The sequence below is a fragment of the Protopterus annectens genome, chromosome 17.part0, assembly GCF_019279795.1.
Source record: "Protopterus annectens isolate FY-2018-M chromosome 17.part0, PAN1.0, whole genome shotgun sequence".
NCBI classification, from domain to species: Eukaryota; Metazoa; Chordata; order Ceratodontiformes; family Protopteridae; genus Protopterus; species Protopterus annectens.
Genome location: NC_056751.1, coordinates 781,318,105 through 781,330,395, shown reverse-complemented (window position 1 = coordinate 781,330,395; position 12,291 = coordinate 781,318,105). Strand labels below are relative to the sequence as shown.

At 38.2% G+C, this 12,291-nt stretch overlaps 1 protein-coding gene across 1 annotated transcript in view; it reads right to left on the bottom strand.

The window, feature by feature from the left end:
* LOC122791510 (ETS translocation variant 3-like protein) overlaps positions 1-9,960 on the bottom strand; it is a 158,762-nt gene extending 148,802 nt beyond the window's left edge. Inside the window, exon 1 of the mRNA XM_044059252.1 lies at positions 9,762-9,960. Within this exon, the coding sequence (XP_043915187.1) occupies positions 9,762-9,960 (199 nt within the window). The remainder of the gene's footprint in view (positions 1-9,761) is intronic.
* Positions 9,961-12,291: the final 2,331 nt, after the last annotated feature.

Genomic DNA, 12,291 nt, shown 5'->3' with positions numbered 1-12,291 from the left:
TCAGAGCCTGGGGGTAGGGTAGAGGTGGGATCCATGGCAGCATACAGGAAAGTCATGTCAAATAAATCTTAATAGTTCTTTGAAAAACTGCTAGAGTACAGGATGAGAAAGAACTGTGAACACAGGCTTCTAAGACATCAGAGACTTGACTTAGTTTACCAAACTATAGATTGCTGAATAAATTCTGACAAATTTGTTGGTGAAGAAGGGAGGAACTGGAGTAAAACATTGTTAAGACAAAAGAACACAGACAGACACAGAAAATGGAGTCCAGTTAGATGAAAGGGCAGTGATTACTGAGGTTTCACCAGAGTCATTGCAGTGGCTAGTATTTTTGTATCCTGTTAAGTGATATTTCAGCAGGGCTGGAAGGAAAAATGCTTTGTTTATTTGTTGCTGTTGCCAGAATGTTGTGTGCAAGACCTGCTACATTAAATATAGAAAGGAGAAAGAGATTTATAAAACTGGAAAAATATTCTAAAACTTGGAAGCCTCAGTTCAAGCATGCAATGCAGGGTCCGAGGAAGGAAGTAAACAAATGGGGTGTGGGAAAGTAGGAACAACATATAAGGAAAGAGAGGAGGAGAAGTCATATGGGATGATCTAAAATGGGCAAATAATGTGAGATATCAGCAAGAAAGGCAGGAGTTAGTATACCCAACAAAAATGCATAACTGTTATCATTTTTATAGACACTCATTAACACCATTTGGAGTATTATTTGCAGCTTGAAGAGTTCTTATTCTTCAGGAAATATGATAGAAGCAGTTTACTATCAAATGTTTGAAACTTACCTTAACATCCTTCATAAGGTCGAGGGTAAAGGTGAAAACGTTTAAAATTGTGAGTGGAAATGCAGTTCACTCCAAAACATTGACATGTAGCTTGCATTCATGGTTTTGACCATCACTGTTTACAACTGGATTGAACTACAGTGGGGATTGAGAAAATTACCACACTGTAGTGTGATCTTGGAGATAGAATATATAATTAGCATGGGGTGTGGGGGTGCAGGGGGGCTTGACCCCCTGCAAAATAGTAAAAACATTTATGATTTATGAACAGATTTTTTTGTGGAAGATGAATGCTTCAAAAAATGCAGAATGTCTATTCTAGGCTTCTGAATATTCAACATACTGAACACTCAAGAAAACAGTTTCCAGCCTTATTTTTCGACGAGTACATTAAACACTAATATGGCTTTCACTATTTTTATAGCAAACCAATAGAAACAGTTCAGAAGATGGCACATGAAAAGATGCAAGCCATACACCAGAAATGTTAAAAAGGCAGATTTTTGCATTTAATATTTATAGAATTGAACAGAGAAAGTAGGGCCATATAATATGAGATTTTAAGTACCACAGAAGAATCTTAAGTCCAGGCTTCTGAAAGTAAGAGGACACATATTTGAGGACTGAAGATGAATAGCTAAGGTCAGACATGAAGAGGTAATATTTCACAGAAAGAATAGCGGGTGCATACAGTAAGTCTAGATACAGTAGGTGAATTTGTTAACGGATAGGAAGAGTACAAAAGAAGTGTTGGGTAGACAGAGAAACTAAATAACTTTATGCAAACAACTATTTTCACTTAATCTAGCAGGTAGACAAATGGGCATATTATGATTACCATGTAAGCCTTATTCACTGCCAAAATGTATATTCCTGTGGGCCATTCAGTCCACAAGTATGTTTTGTAGACAGTAGTTGACACCATTTGGAGTATTATTTACAGCTTGAAGAGTTCTTATTCTTAAGGAAATATGATAGAAACAGTTCAGAAGATGGCAAATGAAAAGATGCAAGCCATACACTAGAAATGATATAAAGGGAGATTTATGCATTTAATATTTATAGAATTGTACTTTTTGTTGATATCACATTTTGCTGTAACAGCTAATATAGTCCCAGTCATTAATCAGCAAGACATGAATAAACAATTTAATCTTGTGCAGCTATGAAAACTAGTATTTTATTAGCTTGTTTTTGTCAAAATATTTTATGCATTTAATTAGTAAAAAAAAGCTGCACTATATGTATAAAGAACATTTTCTACATGTAGGTACTCCAGTGACATGGCTATGACCCAGCTGACTCGAGTGTGACTACTGGCACAGGCGCACAGCTCTCATCCTCTTAGCTCAAGAAATCTGGGCAAAGACCAAAAATGATGGATGGACAAAGGACCAAAAGTAGGGACAAATTTCAAATATTGTTCTTATAAACTTAGAAAGTTGCTAGAATAAAATGTTTTGTGTTAGCATGTATTTTATGAAGGATACTGAATCTGAAACTCAAATGTATGTTAATATTTATTGACGTCAGTCTGCATTGATTTGTCAGAAAACCACAAATTTTATGAGGCTCAGATCAAAAGATTCGCCAGTCTGGTCGTCCATTGACGTGAGGTTTCGATAATTTCATCTTGACAATCTGGTCTTAGATATTGTGGGCTATCACTGTCTTCAGTATATATATATATATATATATATATATATATACACATACATAGGTTTACTATCAAAATTGTGAACACCGGAATAAAATCCAGTCATTCTCATAAATCATATCTCCAAAAATCAGCAGAGGAATTTGAAAAATCGACATTATTCAACATATGTTCCCCTGCAGATTACTCAACACCACTGGGAAGTTGAACTTGTAAGCAGTACATACGTACTGCACAACACAGAAATGCCTGTTTTTGCAGGGAGGGAGGCAAGCCCTGCTTGCACCCCTCATGTGGGACCTGCAGCCCCCCTACACCCCCTGCAAATAATATATTCTGACTCCGAGATTGCACTACAGTGGGGAAAAGGGTAATTTCCCAATCCCCACTGTACTGTGATCTGCATTCATAATGCCGATGACAGGTGTGCGAATGCACTCTGGCATTCATGAAATTGCACGTTGCACTACTACAGGTTAGATGAAATGGGAATCATCCAAATGTTGTTTGACATTTCCATTTTTGTCTAACCTTTAATTGTCATTTTGATAGTAAACCATACAGATATATATATATGTATATATATATATATATATATATATATATATATATATATGTGTGTATGGGTCTATATATATATATATGGGTCTACTTTCATTTGCCCGACACCCATTTGCCCGACCACATTTCACCGAAATTTCATTTGACCGACAGTTCATTTGACCGACAAGCATTATTGGCAAGAAAATGGGATATGCCCCCTTCCCCACTGCAGTACGACCCTGGAGTTAGAATATATAGTTGGGGGGTGTGGGGGGCACAGCCCCCCCACAATAGGGGGTGTGGAGGGCGAAGCCCCCCACTTACATTTCTGTTACTAAAGAATATTAAAGCAAAACTAAACATTATAATATGAAACACCCCCCCCCCGAACTATATACTCTAACTCCAGGGTCGCACTGCAGTGGGGAAGGGGGCATATCCCATTTTCTTGCCAATAATGCTTGTTGGTCAAATGAACCGTCGGTCAAATGAACTGTCAGTCAAATGAAATTTCGGTCATTTGGTCTCTGGCAAATGATTGTTGGGCAAATGAAGTAGACCCATATATATATATATATATATATATATATATATAGAGAGAGAGAGAGAGAGAGAGAGAGATGCTAAGCAGTGTTTTTTGTGTGTGTGTGTGTGTGTGTGTGTGTGTGTGTGTGTGTGTGTGTGTGTGTGTGTGTGTGTGTGTGTGTGTGTGTGTGTGTGTGTGTGTGTGTGTGTGTGCATTTCTATTGTTAAATTACCAGAGACCCAGTCTGATGAAATATCATTTTTGGTTTAGCATTAGAAAAGGAGAAGAGAATAAGAGAATATTTCTGTATGACAGTGCTGTTTTATAAGAATCATAGATCCTCCTTCGATCCTTCATGCCGATCTATAATCTGTGAATATGGCATAATGAGTTTGTATAAAATATGAGGGGCAAAAAGGTATATTTTGCCCAAGTTTCTGCAATAGATACAATCTGTGGTTGGGTGGTGGCCAGCCACGCCTCAGTTGTTGCCCATGTGTTGCTGATGCTATGTGGGTTGAGGCAAACAGTTGTAAGGTCTTTAGGCCTGTATTCAGGAAACCCAAGACTGGAGTGGATATCACTTGAAATAAGGAGTTTCTGAGCCAAGTAGAACAGCTTAATAGGCCATTTTTAAACCTTACTCTGGCTAGATTGTTATTTCATAATCGGGAGGTTTGGAGTAGAAACTGGCTCCTTGATGTGAAATCAATAATTTAATGTAACAGTTTAAGGTTAATTGGTGGTCCTATGTGACAGGCGAAGTGTGGCTGTGAACTAATGTTTGGAAAATTGAAAGTATTTTGAGGAATGTTATCAAAGAACTAGGTGAGGCTAAGGAAAAGAATTGCTACAGAAAATATAGTAAGATGGAGTCTAAAAGTCATAGTGTTTGTAATAATGTACTACTGAAGTGTCTTTTTTGGTGAGAAGGAATACATTTTACTTAATGGTGGTAAGAAATAGTATCTATATAAATCGAGGAATTGTGCTTGGGTGGGACCAAATTTTAGAATTTGTAGACGAGAGCAAAGATGGTAGTATAGTAAATGTTTAAGTATTACAGTGCTGTGGGAATGGAAAAACACCAGCAAGGTTTATGTAATAGAGCTGGAATTGTAATGAGAATTAGATCCACTATGTGAGGGTAGGGGTAACTGTATACTTAGATATGTAGGGGACGGGGCCTGTGTAGTGTCCAGTGAACTGTGTGAAAGGGATTTTCAAAATAAACAAACATAGCTTCTACTAGTTCCAGTGTAGCCGTTGAGCCTTGCATGGGTGTTATTAAGGGGGCATGCTAGACCTTTGCTGCATTAACTCTGCTTATGACATTTGGATAAGTAACTGTAAAACACTCTTAACCCTTTGAGATAAATTTTAACATCAGCATTAAGGAGGGAAAGTGGACAGTAGTTAGTGATACCCAAAGGGTCCCTTTTGGGTTTTGGGATAACAATAATGGCTGATAAGCAGGTAGAAGGGGTAACACTACAAGTGGATACAAATGACCAATGAGCTGCAAAGGCGTCATGAGCTGTAACCACAGCACCTTATATCGCTCAACATTATACCCACCAAGGCCAGCGGCCTTACCTGACTGAGACTGATGCATAAAGAGCTTAGTTTCTTGCTGGGATACAGCCAGGGTTAATGAATGGCTTTGTCCCTATGACAGCTTAGGCAGAGACATTTTTTGATGAATTGGCATATGTCTCTCTCTCTCTCTCTTTCTCTTACTTAACTCATTCACTCCAGTGGAGCTCAGGCAGTTTGCACTGTAACTTCCGATGGGCAGAGCCTAAGCCTTTTGACAGAATCAAAAATGTCCAAACATTTCAAAGAAATGTTCATATCTCTGGAACCATAGGGATCATGAAAGAAGTATAAATGGCAAACTCTTAAGCACAGACTATTTTTATAGTGACAGTATTCTTTACGTTCTAGGTCTTAAACCTACTTTTATAAGTCAGAGTACAATATCTCAGCAACTACACAAGTTACACACATACTCTCAGCAGCATTTTATTCATCTATCTGAGAGCTTTCATATGATGCTAAGGAGTTCTGTCTGTGTTAGCTGGTTGTTGAGATATTTAGACAAATGTGAACATTATGTCTATATAAATAAATGCCATAAAAACAACTGTTAATATCTATTTACTTGCACTAGACAGAGGTCAAATATTAATGCAGCTGATTTTCCTAGTGTGTAAACTTTAAGATGAAATCTTTTAAAACATTGTACATAGCATGATTTTTGAATTTCTGATGCAAATATGAACACGCGATATTTGATGCTAAAGGCGTCAGTAGGAGTTAACTGCAGATGCACCTGGAGGTGTCACTCGGATGTAATGAGTTAAGCCCTGAAGAGTTGCATATAGTTTCATAGAAGGAAACAAAGTCTCAGTTAACCTCCTTGCAACTACATAACAATCACTGAAGTCCCTAATTCCTTGCAACATTCTTCTCTGCTTTACTCTATGCACCAGGACTTTCCCAGGTTTGCTTCTTTTGGCACAAGCCCTAAAGGTAACTGTCCCGAAATGCAGCCTTGCCTACCTAGTGGCCAACACACTAAACCAAATATGTAGCTTTTTGTAGTCCTTCAGGATATGCTTGTGTGATGCCCCTGCCCTGCCCAGCAATCAAGGAGCCTTAAACCTCACCACTAACACCAGACAGGGTGTCTCATATATGAGGAAAGGATAACAAATACACAAAGTAAAGTGAAATTTCCCTTAAGAGCACACAGAGATCACAGTCAGTCCGGGGCTGGTTGCTCCCTTGCTCCCCAGGTCACCAATAAGACTTCCCACTGGCACAGCTATAGGGTCAAGATCTCAGCCTAGCCAGGCAAGCTAAAATCTCCAGCACCCTCTCTGTCCAACCAGTGCTTTGTGTCCCTGCCCAAGTAGCTGACACACACACACTTTGAGATAAGTGTATACAACCACACAGACACTCCAGGGGAAGGCTGGCACAGGTTCTCCAGCTGTCCCCCTTTTACCCAGACTATATGGTAGTAATCCTGCCACCACCCAGCTAATATTTATCAGCTACTCAAAGACCCTTAAAAGGGTGTCCAATTATTACTGTGCAATATTATTATCCAATTGGAAGATGTGACTAAACAGTCAAGGCTTATTAGAGTGACAGTACAGTACAGTAATCACTATAAATTTGCAATGTACTCTAGAGCTTAAATTATCTCTACACAAACCATCCAGTTAAAAGGTTTTAAAATATTTAATAATAAATAATTAAAACCACAAGACAATACTTTGTACTACATAGTCAGTGCTAGTCAAAAGTTCAGAGATCACACAGAACTACTTAAAATAATTCAGTAGTACAGTTCTGACATTACAGAAAAACACTTAGTCTAATCTTTCTAGAACTAGCTATCTCTAAAAGAAAACACAAGTCTAAGATAACTTACATAAGACAACAGGCAATGCTGTGAGTTAGATGATCAAGACAAAAATGCTCAGTAATCTCTGGCTCTCCCCATCCAAACTGCAACTGCAGTTCCGAAAAACATCACATCACTTCACACTTTCCTTTCCCAGGCCAACAGAAACTGCATCTACAATCTTCCACAGCCAGGCAGAAACCAGTGTAACAAAAGTACATTTGCGTGTCTAAATCCAGCAATCCAACTCTTGGCCGAAACAATAGAAAGAATGCGCCAGCCCAGACGGAATGACTCCGAATCCCCAACTTCAAAAGGACAGCACAGAGCAATCCCAACCTCAAAGGACAGACTAGAAGTGCTTGACTTAGCTCTCTCCACAGCAGATGACAATGTCGCCACACCGTTCCAAGTTTAACATTTCACAGCACATTCCCCCATTCAAGAAAACAAGTCTGTATCTCAACATTCATATCCACAAATGACAGAACCATCCACAAAACTCTATCTGGCAAGACTGGCAGCCTTCACAGCTTGTTTTTAAATTTAGTTAATTTATGCCTTTCATTTGCTTATTCATACCTTCCTCAATTTGTCCTTTTTCACTGTCCCACTGCCATAAACTTTGAAGTTCCAACTTACCAATGCCTTCTGTATTTCCAGAGATATAGATCATAGTAATCTAATGTTTTACTTCCAAGGATATAGACCATAGCAACTCAAGTTTGTTTTGTTACTCCTTCATCTGGTCTTTATTTTTTAATATTCAGGAGATCCATTCTCGATGGCCTCTGAGATGGCTGAAGCTTGGTACAGTGTCCAAAGCCAATGCTAGACAATCTGTGCAGAGGAACTATATAATATCCACCCCTTGCCATATATTAAGATTATCTTTGTCAAAAGCCAGTAGCCAAGACAGCTATTTTCCTCACCACTAGTACTATTGAAAGTGAATTGGGCCTTATCTGGTGCTAAAGTTTCCATATATTCTCAAACTCCCACTCAACAATCACTATCCTGATATCTTTTAGAGATCTAATGTGTCACTCACAGAATACCAAGGTTCTGTCCCTCAGTGAGATAAGCTCTGTATTGAAGTCACATGTCAGTAGATCATGCTGAGCTCCCTTACACATTTGCCTGCATTCCACATACAAATCAAGGAAAATTTGTGAGTACCACATATTGTAAACATAAACATTTCATAGAAGTACCAGCTCCAGATCTACCTGCTTCAATGCATATGTGCCCCTCTCATTTCCAACTTTAAAAATATCCAAAATCTTCCAGCTCAGGCAACATTTAAGCAAAATTACCATTCTACCATTTGCTTTTATAGATAAATTATAAACACAGTCTCTCTGCCAATGCCCTTTTAATGCATGGCAATACGTGCATTAAATTTTACATTATTGTAAGCAAATAACATCAGATTTGATTTTCTTAAACTAAGACATAAAATATTTCCTTTTATGCTGGAAGCTGAATCCCATTACTTTAACAGTATCACACCTAAACATACATCAGTGCAACTGTAGAATTAACCATTCAAGGAGGCTGAACTGCCTACCAATAGCAGCCTATCTGACAGATTTGATCCAGTAAAGTCTGTGGGGAAGTTGCTGCATCTGCAGATAACACCAATGGTCACACAGGGGTATCTTTTTTATTAAAGAATAACTTGCTATGTAAAGCAGTCATTCGGCAGCACCTTTATCTGGTTCAGTGTCCATCCCCCATTCCTAAGGCTAGTGCTATCCATGTAGCTCTCAATCTCCATGAAGACAAGGAGGAGTAAACAGGAGGATCGGCACTGATAGTTATTTCACTAGGGAAGGACTCAGACTGGCTACATATATTCTATGGGCCTTCAGAAGTCTTAGCCAAGACTGCAAACCTGTTAGTCCAGGCAACTGAGGCTCCTGGGAACATGTTAACTAAAGGTGTTCTTATACATTCTTCAGGGCTAGTCTACCATTTAGACTTATGCTACAGAGAGGCCTTTGAACCTCCTTGTTGATCACTAGCCACCACACCATATTTAGAAGGTCCTGCCATGTTCCATAATCTCTCCAGAATCCCTTCAATGTGGTTATTGCCATTATTGTTGTTTGTGCCCGAGGCCGACCTAATAGCATCATGGTCACTGTTTCAGGAAAAAGGTTTCACCTCAGGAATGTCAGTGCAGTTTTCAGAGTACTAAATTCATAATTTTGATTCTGGAATTCAATCAACAAGTCTGCAGGACACTGCAACATAAAGGGCAATCTATTCTGATACCAAAATAGCCAAACAACAGCAAAGTTTTGCTACATCTTCCAGACAAAGTGCCCAGGCTATAATCCTTCTAAAGGCAAGCCTTGTGAATCAGTATAACAAAGTTTTTGCTTTCCTTGGCAGCATTAATGGCATATTTCTGATAGTCTCAACTTATCGATTTAAATATAATCGGTTGTGGAGGGCTACCTTTTGTCCACGGTGAACCAAGTGGTCTATGTGCATGCTCTATTGTAAGAGGCCATGAAAAGGAAAGGTTTAGGGCTACAGTAGGATGGTTCAAAAAATTGCTTGCCATATTTCCTATTTCTGTTCCCCCTGACAGCCCCAGAAGAAACAGATTGCAGTGACACAGCCTATTTCCAAGGTCCTCCACTTTTTTAATAGGTTAGCTGTTTCATTGTTTGATCCAGCCACAGCAATGTCTTGCTTTAACTGATTTCTCCACCTGTACATTCAAACTCACCTCTACCTCTGAAATTTGTACCATACAGTGCTGCTTTGCATGTTGGTGATGCCTGTGTGCAGATGAGGAAAATGCAGTACCCTCTAGCACCTTTCTTATATGTCCAGTACCCTCTAGCACCTTTCTTATATGTCCAGTACTCCCTAGCACCTTAGTTGTAAGTCCAGTACCCTCTAGTATCTTTGTTATAAGTCCAGTACCCTCTAGCACCTTAGATATTAGTCGCATTAGATGGTCAAGGTTTTCATACAGCTTTGCCAAGGCCTGCTGCGCATTCATTCCCCTGCAGATGCTTGCACTAGGTATCACCAGACCAGCAGTGTTGCACATCTGCATTTCATGTCCAGATGTTCTGGAAATTTCATTACATCTGCATCTCACTTACAGATGTTCTGGAAGGTTCACAGCAGCTGCTCACAGACCGCCTACAACAGGAAACTTAAATTAGGTCTGCAAGCTAAAGATTTAGAGGTTCTTAGTAATTAAATGTTATATGCTTGTTGGAGCTTCACAGATGCATTCCTTATCACACGGCTGCATAAATCCACCTCGTCTCCCCATATATAATGTTTTTTCTGTGAAAGTCTATCTGCAGATCTAGCACAGATAATTATGTCAACAAGATTATAACAAGCATCACTGTGTAATTCTAGGTTTAATTCTTGGTCTCCATTTGCCTGTTCTGTGACTTTGAGTAAGTGACAACCAAGGAGTATTCCCAGGATGCTCCTGAAAAGATACAGTTGTGCATAGTGGCCTTACATGGTAAGTAAGAAGGGAAACAACACATTTCAAGGATTATCTATTTCTTTTTTATTGCTCTCTGACACTCTCACACTCCAGTTGTGCTACTCAAATTAATGTATTCAACAGATGCGTATCCCCTCATATGTCTAAAGCATTCCCATTTAAACTCTTGCACCTGCGTACCTAGCTTATTAAAGGGGGCTTGCCCATACAAGTTGGTTTTCTCATACAGTATCATATTATTTTATTATTAATTTCCTGGTCAGTAATCCATCCTTTTATGCTGCTTAATATCATAATTTGCAATATCTGCTGTCATGTGAGATTTTTGTCTGATACACCAGCAAATCATCCAGGATGAGTCCAGAATAAGAAGAAAAGTTGGTGACTCAAGAAACAGAGTGGTCTAAATTCTGTTCTATAAGATATATTTAATTCCATATAATATGACTATTTCAATAATGCAGACTAATTTACTACAGACAATGTTATTAACTGGAGTACAGGTTTTTAGACCAAGTAGAAATAACATGAAAGTACTTGAGTACTGTTCTATGACTGAATAAGTGACAACCAAGGAGTATTCCCAGGATGCTCCTGAAAAGATACAGTTGTGCATAGTGGCCTTACATGGTAAGTAAGAAGGGAAACAACACATTTCAAGGATTATCTATTTCTTTTGTATTGCTCTCTGACACTCTCACACTCCAGTTGTGCTACTCAAATTAATGTATTTAACAGATGCGTATCCCCTCATATCTAAAGCATTCCCATTTAAACTCTTGCACCTGCGTACCTAGCTTATTAAAGGGGGCTTGCCCATACAAGTTGGTTTTCTCATACAGTATCATATTATTTTATTATTAATTTCCTGGTCAGTAATCCATCCTTTTATGCTGCTTAATATCATAATTTGCAACGTCTGCTGTCATGTGAGATTTCTGTCTGATACACCAGCAAATCATCCAGGATGAGTCCAGAATAAGCAGAAAAGTTGGTGACTCAAGAAACAGAGTGGTCCAAATTCTGTTCTACAAGATATATTTAATTCCATATAATATGACTATTTCAATAGTGCAGACTAATTTACTACAGAGAATGTTATTAACTGGAGTACAGGTTTTTAGACCAAGTAGAAATAACATGAAAGTACTTGAGTACAGTGTAACAAGTGCAACTAATAAGAGTAATATATTACATGTGCACCACGTCATTTTCATATTTATGTTTATTTAAATTAAATGAAACAATATATTTCCTTTCAAACTGCTAGCTTTAATGAGAAATATTCTTTGTTCTTAACAACGTTTTTCCACTTCACAAAGTTACTAATTATAGAAAATTGCTTTCAAAATACTGAAAACTATTGATTAAAAGCTGTACTTTTCATCTTTGTTTTTTTTTTTTTTTAATTAAAAAGCATCTGGTACTTCTGGTGTATAACCTCCTTCCACTCTAAAATGATTACATTCTGTCTGCAAGGTATTGGCAAAAGTAGCATGCATAGAAAATGTAAAGGGTTACAACTAAGAAGCAAGGAGGACTCCATTACCTACTCTTATGATCAGTACCTCAAATAATAGTTCTTTCATTCCAAACCTTGACATTTATGTTTATCTATTTTAGTATTACTATGGCATTATAATATGCAGGTATTATGCTAGTGACAGAGAAGGTTTTTACCTGGCATCCAGTAAGGTCTTTGCATGGGATTTTTCTGTCCTTCGAAACAGCCACAGTGCATATTGTCATACAAATGTTCAGTGCTGTTAAAGCAAAGAAAAGTATCATTAAAATATTTACATTTATAGACCCTTGCATCTAGTAAGGTATGGGATGGATGCTATGTACGGGTTAGGTGCT